The sequence below is a fragment of the Rutilus rutilus genome (assembly GCF_951802725.1).
Source record: "Rutilus rutilus genome assembly, chromosome: 4".
In the NCBI taxonomy this organism is placed as follows: domain Eukaryota; kingdom Metazoa; phylum Chordata; class Actinopteri; order Cypriniformes; family Leuciscidae; genus Rutilus; species Rutilus rutilus.
Window position 1 is genome coordinate 8,098,363 of NC_140212.1, and position 21,640 is coordinate 8,120,002.

The 21,640-nt window shown below is 36.5% G+C and overlaps 1 protein-coding gene across 1 annotated transcript; it reads left to right on the top strand.

Moving 5' to 3' along the window:
• Positions 1 to 812: 812 nt before the first annotated feature.
• On the top strand, positions 813 to 21,092 carry syt10 (synaptotagmin X; the record flags this gene model as incomplete). Its single annotated transcript, XM_084406232.1, has 8 exons — positions 813 to 1,119; positions 2,679 to 3,135; positions 6,403 to 6,964; positions 13,770 to 13,890; positions 15,722 to 15,893; positions 16,447 to 16,576; positions 18,252 to 18,364; positions 20,323 to 21,092. The coding sequence occupies 7 exons, from the start codon at positions 813 to 815 to the stop codon at positions 18,321 to 18,323; spliced, it is 1,821 nt and encodes a 606-aa protein (XP_084262358.1). The 3' UTR covers positions 18,324 to 18,364; positions 20,323 to 21,092.
• Positions 21,093 to 21,640: the final 548 nt, after the last annotated feature.

A 21,640-nucleotide genomic window follows, 5' to 3' on the forward strand; every position in this document is an offset into this window, starting at 1 on the left:
TGTTTGAGGGAACCCATTAACTTTTCTGTATCTGTATTCAGTCTGCCTACACAATCACTCAGGCAAAACTCTGCGCACCTGTTTAGCATGAGACAAACGCATTCTCTAAAGCCAGTGGTTTCACAGGGCAAAGCCACATGCACATGGGTCTGCATGAGGATGATGCCTCAACTGCTCCCCAGTTTGCGTTTGGTTGTCAAGGAGATTGTCAGACTCCATGAACAGCACTGAGCCAAGTACATAGTGTTCTCTCTTTTATCAGACGAGCATTCTCCATCCTCTTTTGTTCTATTAAATTCAATGTCTACTCATTTTTTACTTGTTTTCTACATCTGACAACACAAGTGTACATTTGAAAAATCTGATAATGGAATGATTAAAGGAAACAGTTGCCAAAAAAACTATTCAGCAAAACTTATTTAAAGAGCTTTAAAAGAACAATGTGTGCACAGATGTTAAGGCAGGTACAGTTAATTATCTGACAACTATTTGATTGATAAAGAGATATGCAATTTACGTCGAATATACTTACAAATATAAATATATAAATTATATGTGTGTCTGTGTTGTAATTCTTGCAGCCATACAGCTTTACGGATTCATCACAAGTTTGAAAGCCATGGACAATAACTGTTGACAATACAACATAGTGTACATAGTGTACAGCTCAGTCTCTTTGTCATTTTATGATAAAGCAAATCCATGTTCTACTGTATAAGAACTTAGTTTTTTTCCTAAATAATGAGAAAGTATGATCCTCCCTCTCTAGTCAACGCGTGTCTCCTATTGGGCAGTGCAGATGTGCCCCTACAATGTTCCACTGCGCCAAAGAATCTGGTGCGCCTTTGCGCGGAGGACATGGACTTGAACGCGTCACTCTCTCTCCATTCCCTTACTCATCAGCTGCACTCAGCAGCTCACATGGTGCCCCAATGAACCCTCGCCCTCACGCATCGTCCAACATACAATGGATTAACAGGAAAGACATGAATGTCCGCACAGAGGACGGCGTCAGCCTGTGCCAAAGGGCTCTCCAAATAGTGACGGAGCTGTGCCTCGCGGGGCACGTCGACCGGGAAAAATGCGCGGATATATTTCCTCTGGAGAGCAACATACCAGGTAAAGGAAGTTCAGGTAAATTTAACATAAACGACGCTCTATCATCCTCTCACAAACATATTTTCTTCAGGAACTTTGGTTAGCCAGTTAACGAGAAAACTTTTTCAAAGCACGAGTGCACGAATCCAGGAATCCAGAGCACTGAAAGTTTGAATAGTTCGCTCGCGGTCACAGAAACATTCTTAACGTTCATAACATTACCTGAAATCAGCCAGCATACAATCAGGAAACGGTTCTACTTGTAGCGTATCATGCGCAACAAGTTTGAAACTCTGTTCGTTTACTCGCTCGCGAGTTTCCCCGATAAAATCACAGTAAATGGATAACTGTAGCCTACAACAAATTGAGACGTTAAAATAACGCACACATTTAATCGACAGAAACGTGCATACACATTTTGTTACAACGTTTGTAACTCAGGGTTTTTGCTCGTATTTGTTAACACATTAAAGAAGGGTTACGCTTTATTTTAAGGTGTCCTTTTTAAGTAGTAGGCTACTGAGTAATAATAATTAGGGCATACTTTATAGTTATTAATACAATAACTACATGTAACGTGTAACAAGGACACTGTAAAATAAAGTGTTAACGAAAGTGGTTTCTAAAACTTAGCCTATCTGTAAACTGTGCAAATTAGAGCAAGTAACACTGATGCAAACTATGGACATTTTGTGCTTGAATTCATTGTGGAAATCGGTTTAAATCTGTCAGTATGTTTTGTTTTACATATGTAATCCAGAGAAAATGAAACAAATACAGAAATGCCTATGGGCTAACAACTTTCAAAACATATCAGACAGTACACGCTGTGCTATATTGTGTGATAATGGCCTTGAGTGCAGCAGAAGCCAGAAATTAATTACATGAAATGACCACATGCTGATGCAGATGATATGTTATCACTGTACAGTCATCTCAAGGGGGTGGTGGTCATGTATGAGATTGATTCCATCCCTGTAGCTCATTTCTTATTGGTTAGTATCTCCATTAGCAGTATGGTGTTAAAACTCACTCCATAATACACCAAACAACTATAATTATGTGTTGCATTGCGCAGTGCATTAGGCAGCTGAAACGTGAACACGTGACAGTTCAACAGTGCCACTCATTAGGAGACCTTTTTCAGCATCAACACTGTGACATAATTAATGTTTTATGCAAAAAAGAAAAAAAAAAGTTGAATCAGGTTAGTTGAGTGCCTGTGAACTTACTTTTTATGCTCTATTTTTCATTCTATATTAACTTTGGTTGCATGAAAAGGCGAGCAAAATGGCTCCGAACTTAATTCACATTTCAGTCTTCTTTTTCTTATACCTTGCCCTCTCTTTCTTTTCTTTTTCTCTCTCCCTCTTTCTCCTGTTTGTCTGTCATGCATCATTTATTGCTGCTGGTGCTCTCTGTCTGCCCGTCTGGTGTTCATTTATCTCTTTACCTATCCTCGTCTCCTTTTTCCCTCACCCTCTGTTCTTTATGATCTCCTCAACACACTCTATCTCTTTCCAATCTTCACATACTTGCCTCTTTTTCTTTGCTCTCTCTCTTCCTCTTGTTGCCTGTAGACATCTCTGTAAGTCTCCTAGCTGTGGTCGTAGGTTTCTGTGGGCTCGCCCTTTTGGTAGTCTCACTCTTTGTGTTTTGGAAGCTGTGCTGGCCCATTTGGAGAAGCAAGGCGCTCTCGTCCAATGCTGACCGCTGCCCGCCGGGGGTGCTGCCTGAGGCCCCCCCGGTCCAACCTCCACTGTCTCGTTCTCTTTCTCCTCATCCTGAGACCAAGGCAATTGCAATGGTGGGAAGACAGCCATCGCAAGTCCAGCAAGAGGATGAGGACGACAAGAGGAGGAAGGTACCAGAAGTGAAGGTCAATGGCCGCAGCTCGGTTAAGATCCTGGAGGCGGCCATGAAGATCAGCCAGACGTCACCAGACATCCCTGCTGAGGTGCAGCAGGCTCTGCGTGGGTGTCTTACCAAACAGGCCAAAATCCAGAGGCAGACCACTGAACCTACCTCGTCCTCCAGGTGACGCACCAATTACATGATGAATTACATCTACTTTTGATGCTTGATTGCACGTTGAATGACACTACAGACGAGGGATACTCATTTCATTACTACTACTCGAGTTAACTCATATCTAGTTTAGAAAACAGAACATTTAGTTGGTGCTTATGAAGGGCTGCCTTTACTGAATGTTAAACACATACTGAATGATTTGTTATCAGTGTGTGCCTTTAAATGCAGGAAATGACAGAGCAGCTGGGTTTTTTTTTTTTTTTCATTTTTGAAATATCCACATTTATGTTTTTCAAGGCTGACTTCCAGCTAGAAATAAATCAACCAGATCTAAGCCAAGGCACAGCTACAAAGTAGATTAAGCCCCACAAACATGTACAATATAGAGGATTTATATATTTATAAAAACAAAAGAAAAATACAGCGTATATACTCTATGTTCCCCAAATTTTAACACTTAATATGCACATTTTAATAAACAAAACAAAAATGTCCATATTTTAAACAATTAACATACATAAATGCAATTTACCAATAACAATTAATAATAATGTCCAGCATTTCAATTAATGGGAATGATTAATTCTAATTATTCTATATTTCTGGTGTTACTATTATCACAACTCACTTATTTTCACATATTTACCCCGCTGACAGGATCATGGCACATCTCCTGGTTGTTGCACACGCCCATTAATCACTGCAGCCCACCAATCAGAGCCCTAGTGTCACATCGCCATGGCAACAGCATTAAGTTATCTTAGCAATTAAACAATCAGCTCTTCTTCTCTTTGTTTCGCGTGGCACCGTGTTTAAAGTAAGCAGGGATGTAATTAGTGTTGCCACGCAATAGCACTGACATGCTGCGACTGTTTGTCCGACTGGGGAAAGGAGGAGCAGCTGTGCTCAATTCCTCGTAGAATCCATTATTGACAAGCTACAGAAATATCATTAAAAAACTTCAATGCAGCGTAACAAATGAGGTGTCTTCATGTTAATGAGTTGCACGGAAAGGCCAAATAAAGCTGCTTAAATGTCAATGTGAAAGACCGTTTAGGTGTACTTGTTGGCACATTTTCTGTTTTCTTTTTCTATTCTTCCGTCATTCCTCTAATATAGCTTCCACTATATCACTTTGGCAGTACATCACTTTGACTTGTCTATTTTCACTCTAAGAAGAAAATAATAAATAGGCTAATATGCCATGAGATGATGGCCTTGATCAAAAGTCTTTAAAATAGGCTCAAATGTGAAGCTAGTTTCTCTGAAATGGTCATTTCATGGTAGGTTGATCACTAAAGTGAGCTGAACTAGACTGAAGAGAGGATAGTTAAACTGTTGCTAACGAGTTAATGCACTACTAAGAGGTTTTTAAATCATTTAGCTTTCTGGGGAAGAAACTGAGGATGTATGAAATGCTATTAATATTATATAACTCTTTACGGTTTTACAATGCCTTAAGTGAAGATTTCTTAGAAACGATTTGCAGCCACAACCCATTGGGTGCTGTAATAAAGTGCATTATTTTCCACATATCAAAGTATTATATCTATTTAAATGCCTTTAGTATTTAAGCTGGAATTCAGGTTCGTTTCTATAGTGCTATATCTCAAAAGCTTTTATTGAAGAATGCACAATTTAACTATGCATGAGCATGTGTTATGATACTCATGCCTGCAAAAATTAACATCCTTCTGCTGTAATATGATAAAACACTATTGTTAGATAGCTTACATGAACTAAAACCAAGATCAATTGAGCTGAGAGGATAGTTTGTAGTTCAGTGTATTCTGCAACAGGTGACCTGGCTAATAAGACTTGAACATTTCCACCTTTTCCTTCATCTTCTGTGGTCTCTTATATGGGAGAGTAGAAATACAAATTGTGAATTCTGGCATTGACTCGCAGACTCATTCATTACGCTTGGCAAGATATTTCAGAACCACTGCCATTAAATACTGGATTTTGAAAGAAGTGCTCTTCAAAACGAAAGACAGCAGTTAATTACTCTGTCTCTCTTTAATTTATCATCACATTGTTCTGGGACGTTTGTGCAAATTGCAAGGCGTAAATGTGCAGGTGACAGACAGAGTTGGACAAAGTAGAAAGAGAGATAGACAGACTGACAGTGATGATAAGAGACCATGTGAGAAAAATGGTGGAAAGATTCATTTGAATTCATAAAAACAAATATTAATCATAGAATTTAGCAAATTTGAATATCACAAGTCAGTTAAATGATACAATCCATGACTTTTTTTAACACACTGTTATTGTCATATGTTTGTTGTCATCGTCCTAAAGGTGCTAGTTGCTAGGAAACACCAAGGATAAGTAGAGAACTATGATTTCCTCAGGAGTCAAGGCGAGTGTTCAAAATAGGTTTTCTAGTAAAAAAAAAAAAAAAGATCCAGGCCTACCTATTGTGATATTCTATTGTGAAGTCTACAAAATAAAAAGTTGCTAAAAATGGAATAAAAAAGTTTGAAGAGGAACACGATGGACCCTTTTTCCACATTTCCAGGGTTTTCAGAAGCGGAAGTCTTCACAGTCAACATTATTTAGCGGTGAATGATCGAGAGACGACAGCAAAAATAGAGAGACTGATAACAGCGGTCAGAAGAGAGAATGATGCGAAATCTGCCATCACTCCCTCAGCCGTTGTAGTAAAAGCACCCTTGCAGCAGTTATTAGCAGTTATGTAGGACTATATTCAATTCAATAAAAATGAATATATGAAAACCTTTACTAGATTTGCAATGTTGATAACTGTGGAAACGCGTCCTCACAGTGTGTGAAAAGGGTCCATACTAAAGTTCTTGTTGTCCACTCTAGTGCTGAGGAGTAACTATAACTAAAAGAAGCATTGCTACTAACTTAACATTTTTCACTAGTGACATCCTCTCTTGCATACAGTACATAGTTCCCATTCATTTTAGTGAGTCACTTAATTTAGATGAATCTGCAAATTAATAAAAAAAAGAATCAAACTGATTCACTGATTCAAGTGCCTCAGTGATATTATTTTTTTTTTAGTGGTTGCTAATGTTTATCTGTTTAAATGCTATCACCCTCATTGATTGATTCATTCAAAATCCCTCATAAATACTGCTTTGAAGTTTTAAATGATATAATCTGATATATTTTAAAATGCATTGTTCTTAGATACTTTTTGATAGTAGCTTGTACTCTAAGTTTTTAAAAGAGCAGCAAACTAATATTTTTTAATAAAATTTTTTCACAAGTAACTATAAAAGTTCTCCTTCTTCATAGGCACAATTCTTTTCGCCGACACCTGCCGCGGCAGATGAATGTGACCAGTGTGGACTTCACCATGGACACTCTACCTGTGCGTCAGTCTTCTACAGTCAGTATCGGCCGCATCAAACCTGAGCTGTACAAGCAGAAGTCTGTGGACTCTGAAGAAGGAAACAAGGAGCCGGTGGAGACGTGCGGAAAGCTGAGCTTTGCCCTCAGCTACGACTATGAGGAACAGGCTCTTATGGTTCGCATTCTAAAGGCCCTGGATCTGCCGGCCAAAGACTTCACAGGCACCTCAGACCCTTACGTGAAGATCTACCTGCTTCCAGACCGCAAAAAGAAGTTTCAGACGAGGGTCCACCGCAAGACGCTCAACCCCATGTTCGACGAGGCGTTCCGCTTCCCTGTGGAGTACAGTGAGCTGTGCAATCGCAAGTTGCACTTCAGCGTGTACGACTTTGACCGCTTCACTAGTCATGACATGATTGGTGAGGTGGTGGTCGACAACCTGTTTGAGCTGTCTGACCTTTCCCGTGAAGCTGTGGTTTGGAAGGACATCCTCGCAGCAACTACAGTAAGTTCAGTCCTTGTGCGTATAGAAAGCATAGTTCATACTTTCCTCAGATACCTCAATAAGACCAGATTCTGGCAGGGTTGTTCGTCATTCAGAGTTGAATTGAGAGTGCCTTTTAAATGAACTTTCTTTAAAGTCAATTTCTGAATTTGAGTTGAAGTTGCAAACAGGATGCAGACTTGAAATTCAAATGTGAACGTAAGGAAATAGAATTGAAATTAATTGAAATTCAAAGAATTTCATATAACGTTAAACTGTAAGCTGATGGCTTGACAAGCAGAAAGTCTTGTTTAAAAAGCCTTGGAGGTTTAAGAATGAACGATATAATGATAGAACAGCAGATAGAACGATAGATAGAATGATAGATAGAACGGTAGAACAATAGATAGATAGAACGATAGAACAATGGACAGAACGATTGATAGAACGATAGAACAATAGATAGAATGATAGAATGATAGATAGAATAGATAGAACAATAGATAGAGCGATAGATAGATAGAACGACAGAACAATAGATAGAATGATAGAATGATAAATAGAATGAAAGAACAATAGATAGAACGATAGATAGATAGATAGATAGATAGATAGATAGATAGATAGATAGATAGATAGATAGATAGATAGATAGATAGATAGAACGATAGATAGATAGATAGAACGATAGATAGATAGATAGAACGATAGATAGATAGATAGAACGATAGATAGATAGATAGATAGATAGATAGATAGATAGATAGATAGATAGATAGATAGATAGATAGATAGATGGAACAATAGCCTATATAGAATGACAGATAGATAGATAGATAGATAGATAGATAGATAGATAGATAGATAGATAGATAGAATGACAGATAGATAGATAGATAGATAGATAGATAGATAGATAGATAGATAGATAGATAGATAGATAGATAGATAGATCATGGTGGAGGAATACTTCAATACTCATTCCAATTCATCTTCCTATGGGCTAAATATTAAAAGCTATGGCTTAAGTATTACTAGTGCCAACAACTGTCTATTATACCATCGAAAGTACAAGGACAGTTGTATTCACATATGTACTAACTGGTCATACACTTAAAACCAAACAGAAAAATTGACTGCATGAGTGTGAAGATCTCATTAACAGTAACAGATAGATCGATCTGTTATGTAAAGCCAGGTGTGGGGGAGAGCTCATCTCCAAACTGACTCACCCTTTCAGGGCACCCACATACCCCTTCCAAAAATAGATCCAATTGCCAGTTTCCAGACCCACAGGAAGCATGATTATCAAGCCAGAGCCTTCAAACAACAGGTGTGGAATTGAGTTTGTCCTACCGTCCCACTGACTTCAGAATACAATTGAATTTTTTTTTACCGGCACTACATTTCAGGACTATGACAAAAGAACATTAGCAATTTCCGCCCTTTTTTTTAGGTTTCTTAGTCAGATTGGCCCTCATGATAATGACACCCACTCATTATGCCTCAGTTAATATATCAGAGCTTATGTAACTGCTTCAGTCATGATATTTATGGGGGATTTTTAAGGACAGCACTTCTTAAAGGGATAGTACACCAAACAATTCATTATTTACTCACTGTCATTCAAAACCTGTATGACTTTCTTCTGCAGAACAAAGAAGACATTTAAAGAATGTTTCAATTGTCATTTCTGTGTGAATATTGAGCAGTTTATCTTTACGTTGAGAATATGCTTCAAGATATCTGATTGGAGGATAAAGAAAAAAGGTTTGTGTACTTAGTGAAAAAGATATATCTTTGATTTCTCACAGGACCTGGAACATTAAACACAAGTTTAAGTGGTAATCTGCACACTTGTTCAATAACTAGACGATCTGTAGAGGTTAAAGGCATTGCCCGTCATACCCACGTCCGTACAGTGATTCAGCTGCATTAAGAATGACGTTCCACCGGCTTCCTGCTGCAAAAATAAAAGTGAATGGTGACAGCGTTTCATTTTGTTCACCACAGAGATTCTGTGGTGAGTCATTCCTGTTTGGGAAAAGCAATCTCTTCCTCCTACTTGTTTGACGCAATAGTCTCTTTCAGGCTCATTAATTTGACGATTGTGTTGTTTTCAGCATATTTATTAATTTTCCTGTTGTGTGGTTGACATATCTGCACCTGTCAAGTTACTTGTGTTTTGCTTTAACATTTGGATCACTCTCATGCTATTTCTTACTATGGCTTTTCCTCATAGCTACAATATAAACATATTGATGTGTAGTGTTGGAACAGCAGTGCGAGTTTTTGACCTGTTGTTCTCAGTTATGAGAGTATCACAACTGCCCTTTAGGGACAAAAACCGACATTCAGAACCAGACCAGCTGCTCTTAGGCCCCCGACTGTGTAAAGAAGCTAGTAACTCTCAATTCCTAAAATAGTCGGAGCCATAGATTGCAGGCTTGCTCCGTTACACTTCCGACTGCACACTGAAACCCTCTATTTTATCTTACTCTGACGTTTGGAGGTCTAATTTTGTTCTCTGTTTTTGGAGCACATTGCTGCGGTGGTAAGGCCATTCAGATCTGGAGAAGGGGAACTTGGTCAGTCAAAACAGGAAGGGTATTATAGCCCCAAAAAGATTTGTGAATTGTTTCGGACACGAACGCCAATAGGAGACGTGACTCCTGAACTAGCCCGTGGCTCTCTGTACTCAGCATTTGTGGTGCGGATAACAAGAGATGCGGAAGGAGAGGATAGGATGTGACAGAGAGGGTTTTGGCATCAGACTACACAGAGGCGGTACCACATCGGGGTTAATCTCGTCAACGAAATTTCTGACAAAAATGTAAAACATAAAAACTGAATAAAGAAATGCGCAACATGACTATGAGAATTAAAATATACTGTTGATGAAAATATGAGAAAAAAACCCACTGCACCACAAGATATTAATATCACACTAAAGAATGTTTTTGAAGAAAGAAAATCTAGAATTAAGTGAATAAATTAAAAAAAAAATCAATAAATGTCAGGCATTGACCTGCTTGAGATAAATCTGTACAGTAAATGTAAAGGTGTGAATGTTTTATTGTCTTTTTTCAGGATTCATCATCGAGTCCTGAAAAAAATTATAATCACAGTTTCCACTAAAATCTGCTTTAAAAACTATTAATAAATTATTCTTGAGCACTAAATCCGCATATTAGAATGATCTCTGAAGAATCACGTGGCACTGAAGACTGGAGAAATTCAGCTTTGCATCACAGGAATACATTTTATTTAAAAATATAATAAAATAGAAAACAGTTATTTAAAATTGCAATATTTCACACTATTACAATATTTGGTAACACTTTATTTTACGGTGCCCTTGATACAGAGTATTTACTTAATTAATTACTAAGTAATAGACTTTGTAATAACATGTAACAAAATGTACTTAACATGTAACTAAGTTATGGAACAGCCTGTACTTACAGATTGTAATTACGCACATGTAATAGGCAGCTACTGTTACACATGTGTAACAAGCCGAGTCTGTTACATACGTGTTACGGACTTGGTACACTGTAATTATGTAAGAAAGTACTTAGTATAACACAATGTAACAACAAGTACTTAAATATGTTAGGCTACTGAGGTCTGCAGTTACACATGGTAAATGTGTATGTTCTGTAGCATTACTTGTATGTAACATAACATAAAGTGTATCAAGATTGTACTTAAGTGCACTTCCTGTGTATCTACATATGCAGCCTGATCTCACGGCAATTCGTACGAATTCTACGAGGTGGCTAATTCGTACGAATTCATATGACCTCACTCGTATGAATTAGTACGATTTTTGCTAAATCGTACATATTTTACGAATTGCCTAATTCGTATGAATTCATACGAATGACCTACCCCTGACCCCGCCCCTAAACCTACCCATCACGTGGGTTTAGACAAATCGTACAAATTCGTTCGAGTGAGGTCGTACGAATTCGTACGAATTAGCCAACTTTTTATCACTCGTTCGAATTCGTACGAATTGGTCGTGAGATAGCGTTGACAGATGTTATCCATCTGAATTAACCCACTAGTTCATAGCTTAAATACATGCATTAGCTTCCTAATTACATTAAAATTACAGAAAATTACACAGGTATAAGCTACGTAAAATAAAGTGTATCAAGAATGTACTTAAGTGTACTTTGTGTATACATACCTTATCCATCTCTGCCTTACTTTGATTTAACTCACTAGTTCACAGCTTAAATGCATGCAGTAGTTTCCTAATTACATTGTAATTACATAATATTACACAGGGATGAGCTACGTAAAATAAAGCATATCAAGAATGTACTTAAGTGTACTTTGTGTATACATACCTTATCCATCTCTGCCTTAGTTTGATTTAACTCACTAGTTCAAAGCTTAAAAGCATGCAGTAGTTTCCTAATTACATTGTCATTACATAATATTACACAGGGATGAGTTACGTAAAATAAAGTGTATCAAGAATGTACTTAAGTGTACTTTGTGTATACATACCTTATCCATCTCTGCCTTAGTTTGATTTAACTCACTAGTTCAAAGCTTAAAAGCATGCAGTAGTTTCCTAATTACATTGTAATTACATAATATTACACAGGGATGAGCTACGTAAAATAAAGTGTATCAAGAATGTACTTAAGTGTACTTTGTGTATACATACCTTATCCATCTCTGCCTTAGTTTGATTTAACTCACTAGTTCACAGCTTAAATGCATGCTGTAGTTTCCTAATTACATTGTAATTACATAATATTACACAGGGATGAGCTACGTAAAATAAAGTGTATCAAGAATGTACTTAAGTGTACTTTGTGTATACATACCTTATCCATCTCTGCCTTAGTTTGATTTAAACTCACTAGATCACAGCTTAAATGCATGCAGTAGTTTCCTAATTACATAATATTACACAGGTATAAGCTACGTAAAATAAAGTGTATCAAGAATGTACTTAAGTGTACTTTGTGTATACATACCTTATCCATCTCTGCCTTAGTTTGATTTAAACTCACTAGATCATAGCTTAAATGCATGCAGTAGTTTCCTAATTACATAATATTACACAGGTATAAGCTACGTAAAATAAAGTGTATCAAGAATGTACTTAAGTGTACTTTGTGTATACATACCTTATCCATCTCTGCCTTACTTTGATTTAACTCACTAGTTCACAGCTTAAATGCATGCAGTAGTTTCCTAATTACATTGTAATTACATAATATTACACAGGGATGAGCTACGTAAAATAAAGTGTATCAAGAATGTACTTAAGTGTACTTTGTGTATACATACCTTATCCATCTCTGCCTTAGTTTGATTTAACTCACTAGTTCAAAGCTTAAAAGCATGCAGTAGTTTCCTAATTACATTGTCATTACATAATATTACACAGGGATGAGTTACGTAAAATAAAGTGTATCAAGAATGTACTTAATTGTACTTTGTGTATACATACCTTATCCATCTCTGCCTTAGTTTGATTTAACTCACTAGTTCACAGCTTAAATGCATGCAGTAGTGTCCTAATTACATTGTACTTCATGTGTATCTATAAACCTTATCCAACTCGGCTTGTTACACATGTGTAACAGTAGCTGCCTATTACATGTGTGTAATTACAATCTGTAAGTACAGGCTGTTCCATAACTTAGTTACATGTTAAGTACATTTTGTTACATGTTATTACAACGTCTATTACTAAGTAATTAATTAAGTAATTACTCTGTATCAAGGGCACCGTAAAATAAAGTGTTACCCAATATTTATACTGTACTTTGATCAAATGAATACAACCTCTGATGAGAACAAGACACTGAAAAAACAATACAGCAGTGTAATTGTAGAGTAAAATTGAGTAAAATTAATAACGGATATTTTATTCCTTCAGAACACAAACACTATGTCTAAAAAAAGAAACTGTGTAAAAATAATACTGTATGTAATTAATGGTATTGAGAAAAGGCATGTGATTTGGAGGGCTGGAAAATAGGCACGTGGTACACCTGAAATTTAAACACAGTAACTACAGTACGGCAGTGATTAAGTATGTACGTTTCTCTCTATTACGCAATCTGTTTTTAATCTTTACTTGGACAGATTAATCACTATCTTTAGTTGCCTTTGAAAGAATAATGGCCGTCTTATTCCAGTGCTGAGAGGCTGTAAATACCAAAATACACACTGGCCTTTTAGAATAATCTTTACCGCCTCTGCAAAGCTAATAAAGGTCAGGGAAGCTAGATTTGTCTCATTCAAAACTGAGAAAAAGAACCAGCCACCCAAAACATACGTCCCACAGTAGCACTTCCACACAAACACAGCCGTTATGAAAGTCTTCTTGGAAACAGCTCAATTTCTCAGAAGAGCCATATTTCTGTACACAACTTTGTTTCTGAGTCACTGGTTTTTTTTTCCGCTAAAGTTTTTAAAGGAGATACATATCCACTCTCTAGATCTAATAAAGAGTAGATCAGGTTTAGACCTGATGGGCAAACATTAGTCCAATATTTCACATGCTACGAGTTGTTGTCGGCGAGGCAAACAGAAGTCTATTTGGTCAGTAAATAAGGATTTTGTTTTAAGTCGTATAAGGGCTCTCTGAAGAGACTCTCAAGAGGAAAATCATATTACAATATTTGCTAAAAGGATGATACCTGCAGATCTTTTAATCAATATTTTGTAAAGTTATGTGCAGACATTGCTTCAGGCATCTCTTGGCATCATACAGTCAAATCTACTTGTTTTCTATTTGTTTTTATATCTAACTTTCCTTCCTTCTTTCCTTCCTTCCTTCCTTCAGGAAAGTGTGGATCTGGGTGAAATTATGTACTCCCTTTGCTATCTTCCCACGGCTGGACGCATGACCCTCACCGTTATCAAATGTCGCAATCTAAAAGCAATGGACATAACCGGCTACTCTGGTCAGTGTTAACCCTCATAATCTGTCGAGAACGACTTTACCATCTTAATGTTTGGGGACTTAGAGCAGGGGTGTCCAATCCATCTCCGATAGAGGGCCAATGTCCTGCAGTTTCTCTCCAACCTACCCCAAAACACACTGTAAAACTGAGATTTGCTGCTTGTTAAATTTACTTAAATGTGATTAAAACGAGTTGAAGCAACACAATTGCTAAACGTGTATTTTCTTAGTTTGGTCCAGTCTACTTAAATATGTAAAACTGAAGTTTCGTTAATTTACTTAAAGGTGCAGTATGTAATATTGACAGCTAGTGGTTGAAATGGATACTGCAGTCCAAATTCAAAATATTAGAGAGTTGTTTGCCCCGCCCCCTCCTCCTCAAACTCAAAGCTCAATTGCCAGATTGAGGATATGCAACAGGAATGAGTGCAATTGACAATGGAAGGTGACAAGTATGACAATGTAAGTTGATAAGTTGATTTATCCGCGTTTTAATTTGCCTCTGGTCATAGAGCTTTTTAGATGGATGCCGAGGCTTTTTAGGTCGGGTAGAATCTGCAATCTATGACCCAGTTCGTTTGTTAGCTTCCATGGCTGCAATACGCTGTGTTTTCCGCCAACTGGCAACATGGGGTGTCCAACTACTATTGGGTACATTGGCAGTGGGTGAGATCTCACGGACCAAAACAAAAACAGACATTCCGACACGGAACGCACATTCAAAGTAGAATAACTGGCTGTAGAATTGTTTTTCGGAGAAAAAAGAATATGCACTTAGCATGTTTGCTAAAGAACTGCAAACATATTATGGTATTTTTATGCTTTACTACAGTCTAAAAATTACATACAGCACCTTTACATGAATTAAGTTTCTAATGTATGTTGCTCATCTCAGTGTAACAAGTAACTTCCTAATTGTTCATTGCAAACATTTGTCATGCTAGTTACAGAAGCTATTTTAAATGTGCAGTAACTATCAAGAGTCAAGCAACTATCAAGTAATATCCCTTTTTATCAGTAATTAGTTGCATGATGTAAATGTACTGATAAGCTTTACCTAATTCCTTTAAGTGTGTCACTTTTATTGAGTAGATTCTAGGTTTATTTTTACTGTGCACTTGCCTGCAAGTTTTTAGTATGGGGCAAAAGTGTATTTAATTAGGATTGAAGGATATAGTGGCCCTCCAGGAGCAGGATTGGACACCCCTGACTTAAATGATGATGAAAATAATAACTGTAATGTTTTAACCATTTTTATATAGACAAATAATGTTGAAACTTTAACATCTATCACAAGGTAGAAAAATGTCACTGGTATCCAATATATTAGTATTTTAAATACTAAAATGTATTATAGAAAAATACAATAAAATAAATCCAATTAGACTATTGGCAAGAGTTTCCTTCTACAGTGTGTACATAAATCAGAAAATCTCATGTGAAAATTAATTGCATTTTGTTTTATGCCTAGGGTCTCTGCAACCCCCCAAAAATGTAACATTTGTCATAGAGGACATATGATGCATGTTATTAAGTTAACATTTTGTACATAATCAGTTTGCATAAGAGGTGGCATCAACCTGACACATCAATGCAAATAATTTTGAGATATTAAAACGCCTGTGGGGTCTGTCATATCACAAGCAGAACATGAGGGTTAAGACAGTTAAAATGTAAATGTAATTCTTCTAAGCATAAAATATCACCACGGTCTAAAAAAAATGTAGTTGTGGAATATGATATGATGGATTTTTTTTCATAAAGCTTTATTTTTTGTATGTTTTGAATCTGAAAAGCTCCAAACTTATTCACTTTGCTTTTTCCCCCTACAGATCCATATGTTAAAGTCTCCCTCATATGTGACGGTCGGAGACTGAAGAAGCGGAAGACAACCACCAAGAAGAACACACTCAACCCCGTCTATAATGAGGCCATCATTTTCGACATCCCACCTGAGAACGTGGAGCAGGTCAGCCTGTCAATCACGGTGATGGATTACGACAGGTCAGTCCCTGCCTTTTAAGATAATATCAAAACAATAACCATTCAAATTTAAAACTTCCATCCATTCATCTTCCAAACTGCTTGTCCTATGTAGGGTCACGGCGATACTAGAGCCTATACCAGTGTAAACTCACAACATGCTGAAGATAAATTATTCTGACATGAAAGATAACATGCTTGGCAGTTGTTATTCAAATATTTGCAGCAAACATCTTAATCGAGAACATTCAGTGACAGTCTGATTTTGTAAAACTCTGCTGTGCACCTTTATTAAACCAGACAGACAGAATCTACGCTGTAATTGAAGACAAATTATGCCATTAAAACATTGTTGAGCCATGAAGAGGTGAAATATATGCTGGTGAATGTGGGAGCATTTATGATCAATCCTGTTGATCAAGTATGATCGCTAATAGTTCCACTGGTTTCCTCAGTCTTTGTTTATCCAATATTTTGCATATGGATCTAAAATGTACATCCTTTTCAGGCTAGCAAGCCACTCACCAATGAAAACTTTTCTAAAACAAAGTCTTGCGATCTGTTTCTCTTTCAGAGTTGGACACAATGAAGTGATAGGGGTGTGCAGGACAGGGCCGGATGCGGAGGGTCTTGGAAGGGACCACTGGAACGAAATGCTAGCTTATCCACGCAAGCCCATCACTCACTGGCATGCACTTTGTGAGGTGAGAGACTAGAAATCCGAGGAGAAAGCAGGGCGCAAATTAGGGATGCACCGATACTGAGCTCATGTACTCGTACTCGTAAAAATGCTCCGATACCAACAACAACTGATACCAGGCAGCGTTTGTACACTGATAAAAAAAGAAGGCTGTCTATGAAGTAAATGTATCTTATTAGTGGAATATTAAATTAAATATAGGAACACCTATGTGGTGCGCGAGCTGATAAGGGAAAAATGTGCAGTGGACTGAGCGCACAGCGGCACAGACGCGCGAGTCCCTTTTTCACAGACGTCAGTGGAAAGTTTGTAGTTCAGTCGGATGTCAATGGCAAAGAAAGTAAACTGAGGCATGTAGCTTATTAACGTTATTAACATTAACCGATGAGAGAGAGAGCACTTGAGCGCACTTCTGCTGAATGCTCTTGATTGCTGATCGTTAACTCAGTAGGCTACGTGTTATTTGGATTAAAACTAAATTGTATATGTAAGTAAAACATGAACCGTTACCTGATTCATGTATAACGAGTGGTTCCCTACATTATTACTTAAAGGATGTTTGCAGGCCAAGAAGTGTCACATACAAGAAGTTCAAACACAAACATCCAAACCGCGCGCCCCGAAAACCAACGTATCAGACAGTGCGCGAATACTGAATTGAATTGTTCTTTCCGTCTAGCGCTTGAACGGACGAATTCACACAAAATTACGTAAAAACGTCTGTCTTGGCAAGTATCCTAGTAAATAAGGTTGGTTATATCTCAAGTGAACGTAGGCAGTATATTCAAATGGGGTATGTGCGTTCGGTCTAAAGGGGCAGCAGTTTAACAAACATGCTCAATGTTCAAACATTGTTTAATGTTCAATCAAACAAAGGACAAATAAATTACTCACTGCTATTGACTAAATAAAAAGATCCATCTATGTTTAATTTATACAGTAATGAATATGCAGTGTTTTTTCACATTTGATTGATTAGCCTTCTGTAGTTTTTGTTGTAGTATCAAAATTGAAATAAATAATTGATATTTCACTTGAGTCTAAACATTTGTACCACTGAACCCAATCCTCAGCACTGAGCCCTTCTGGAGCAGCTCTAAATATGTGCTGTACTGTTAAATGAAAGATAAAATATGACAGTGAAAGTAACAGAAGTTCATACAAAGCATTTTAGCAGGCTTTATTAAGCATGAAAATAACTTAGAAAATAAAGTTAACTTAGAAAATAACTAAGTTAACTTAGCCAAATAATATGATTTATATTATTTTGGTTTCTCTACCAATACATTTAAAATACAGGTATCGGTTACGGTATCGGCGAGTACCAAAAATGACAGTATCGGTATCGGACTCGTTCTGGAAAAAGTGGTATCGGTGCATCCCTAGCGCAAATGCCACTTGCCCATAAGGAAAGTGATGCAATATTATGCTGTTTTTATGCAATGCAAAATGTAAACATTTGGACTTGCAAGTTTTATTAAATGTTAATGATAAGATAACAACTCCATGTAACAGACCAAAACGCATCTTAATACCAGGTGTAAATAGGGCCACTGTTATGTAGATTGAGCCCTGATGTGGTGCTTTGGGCTCATTCGGATCCATATGCCAAGTGCACTCAAGTCTAATATGTCCTAAACTACTCTTCTGTAATATTTTGGTATCATCTGTCCCTGCAGTGGCCAGGAAGAGCATCCAGTTTTGAGAGTCAACGATCATGTCCATCCCCAAAACCCACACTGACCCCATAATATCCTGGAATCCACACAATCCTAACTGCAAAACACATTTGGTTTGTATAATTAACATGGTATATTTTTCTCTAGTTATAGCCTGTAATGTTGCATTTTAATTTGAAGAAAAAAAAAAGGACTAAACAGTACTGGTATTCCTGCTACAGACACAATCATGTATCCAAATCTCATAATATATCTGACATTTTGCTTTTACTGGTGCTGAGTTTATGAGCTCCTAAAACAATAGTTTTCAGGTCACTTTGAAGCTGACAGTGAAATAATGTGAAGCTTCTTGCTGTTTGACAGTATAATGATGCTATGACATGTTACAGACACATGAAATGACAGTGCTTATCATTTCATATTCTTGAACGTTTCAGTTACATAATCTCCTGTCTGGTGAAAATATTTGACAAATTTGATGCAGGGTTACAGGAGTGAAAAGAAGAGGTGTTTGAATATGATATCAATACATTTTTGGTATGGAGAAACAATCACGTGAAATCATTTGCTTGTTAATTAATGCTTCTAAAGAATCTTTATTTGAATAAAACTGTTGTGGTATACTGATTTAAAGAAATTAAAATTTAATTAAACTAAATAAATATTAATAAATATTTAATGATATGCTCATTGAACTTGAACGTCTCAAATTTCTTAAATAAATGGAAAAGAATCAATTACTCAGCTGTAATACTGTATATGTACACAGGATAAGAAGGTATTGACATATAATAAAAGAGATAGGCCTACTGTACAAGGCACTGAAATCTAGCAGGCAAATGTTTTGGAAGGTCACTAAAAGTTAGTTTGAATTAGGCTTTCTCTGATATTTAATAATTAATGACACAGACAGAGTGGGAAAGAGAAAGAGAGCATGACAAAGAAAGACCTCAAGCCAATTAAGGCGATGAAAGGTAAGATGTTTGTCAAAGCGCCTCATATTTGATCAGTTTAAAGTGAAAAATGCTTCGACAATATGATGATACAGCCCTATTGTGTTTACGGATTTACTATATTTTTAATATACTATATATAAAATTCTCAACATTTAATGGCTGTGAAGGAGACGTTGTGAACAATTCATTTTCAGAACGTCTCAAGTTTCTTAAATAAATGGAAAAGAATCAATTACTCAGCTGTAATACTGTATATGTACACAGGATAAGAAGGTATTGACATATAATAAAAGAGATAGGCCTACTGTACATAAAGGCACTGAAATCTAGCAGGCAAATGTTTTGGAAGGTCACTAAAAGTTAACTTACATTTTTCTTCTTTTTTTTCTTATGTTTCTAAATTATAAATTAGAAACTAAATTAAAAACTAAATTATGTTCAAAAGGGGCTTACACAGTAGCCAAAGATGTAGCGTGTTTTGTTGTTGTTTAGAAGGATGGTTATCTCGAGTCAAAGTAGCACAGACATTATGCCCATGATTATGCCCAATATTATCAACATGCAAGATAATATTCATATCAATTCATATCAAATCTTTTTCAATATGTGAAACACTTGCCAAACATCAAATTCTCAAATCTAAAATTAATCAATCATCCCTCTTCCACTCCTGTTCTCCCGTCCTAGAGTTATTGATGTATTATTGGACTGTCGGTGTTTACAGGCTACAGATTACAATGATTTCTGAAACTACTACTAGCGAGAAACATAATTGTGCCTGAAAAACGACACAAAGTAAATTAAAATGTGATGGTGTCTGGCACTGCACACTGTAAGTAAGTTGTGTGTAATTCTTTTAAGGTGCTATAAATGATCAAATCAAGCTAATATACTACATTATATGCAGATCCATCTTTAGATGACGGTCAAAAGGAAATCAAAGTTGATGGATCATTAATGAAAATGTATTTTTTGAAGATGTTTAGCATTCTTCATAAGGGGTCATGGATAAATTGGTTCAGGGGAAAAAAACTTTATTTTTAACCAAATTAATAACATCTAAAGTAATTAAAGCCACTGAAACTTCTTTCTTTCTTTCAACTGTGAAATAACAGGTGAAGCACTGCCAACCACACAAACTACAGGCTCAAAAAGAAATGGACAATAGAAGTTTGCCTGTTGATTAATAGGTGTTGTAGTCGAATTTTCTTATGTCAGAGAATTAGCATTCATTGAGTGAAATCATCCAGCATCTATTCAGTCAGTATGCAAATAATATGGTATACCATGGTAATTGCACTCCTAACTTTTTAAAGCTGGTATTCTGAGTGTTTTCTGGTGTGTCCATTAAGTAATAATGCAATCATGGCAATTACACAAACGGCTGTGTACTGTTAACTTTGATTTGCACATGAAGACAGTGCTTCTGCCCCAGAGCTCGGTCAGAGTGATAGAACAAAGATTAAGTATTCTTGTAGCATGCTGATACCAGTACATTAAATATGGTTTAGAAATGTAGACTCCTATTATTTCTGAGAGGTAGTATTTTTTATTTAATTTAACTTGCCAGTGCTGGCATGTGTGTATATACTTGAATTCTTCGAATTGTTATCTTGTTGAATTGCATTTCTATGGATCGTTTGGTGGTTGTTTTGTACTATGGGTTCGTGATCTTGAATAACTTTATACACAATTTGCATATATTGTGTAATGGCTTCTAAAAATTGTACAACTGTTTTGATTAGCACTCAACTTCCTGAGATGATTTCTTGTGGAGCTATTGATGAACTGCTTCTCAGTGATTTTTTTGTCATATTTGCACCAGACAACTAAAACGATCGCTATGTATGTTGTTATGATGTGTACAGTTTGTGATAACTTTTGTAAAAAAAAAAAAGAAAAAAAAAAGGAAAAAAAGAAAAGAAAAAAATGCAGTAAATATTTGAAATATAATTTTACTGGATGTTTCAAATGTATTTTAATTAAATAAATTCTGAATTGTTAAAGTGTATTTTACAATGTGTTGCATATTGAAGCTGCTTTATTTGTAGCTTAGAGTGTAAACTAAAAAAAAATTCGACAGATGTTACATCATTTTGCAACCAGTAGTGGCCTTTGCTCTGTTTCACTCGTTTCACTTGAACGGGCCTCGCAACAGAAGGGGTCTCCGCTTGAGCTCGAAAAAGATCATTCTGCGCACACACCAGGGAAAGAAATTAAAGGGGGCTTGGAGCAAAAATGTCCCCAAAATTAATAGAAATGTCCCCAAAATTCAAAAGTTCTTGTTCTTAATATTTATGACAGCATATAGTTAAGCAATACCACACAATCAAGTGTGCTGTTTTCCCGAATATGATTGCAAATGTGATAGGCCTATTAATTTTATATAACAGTTCAATAAACAAGAAGTTAATATTAGATGAATTATATTTT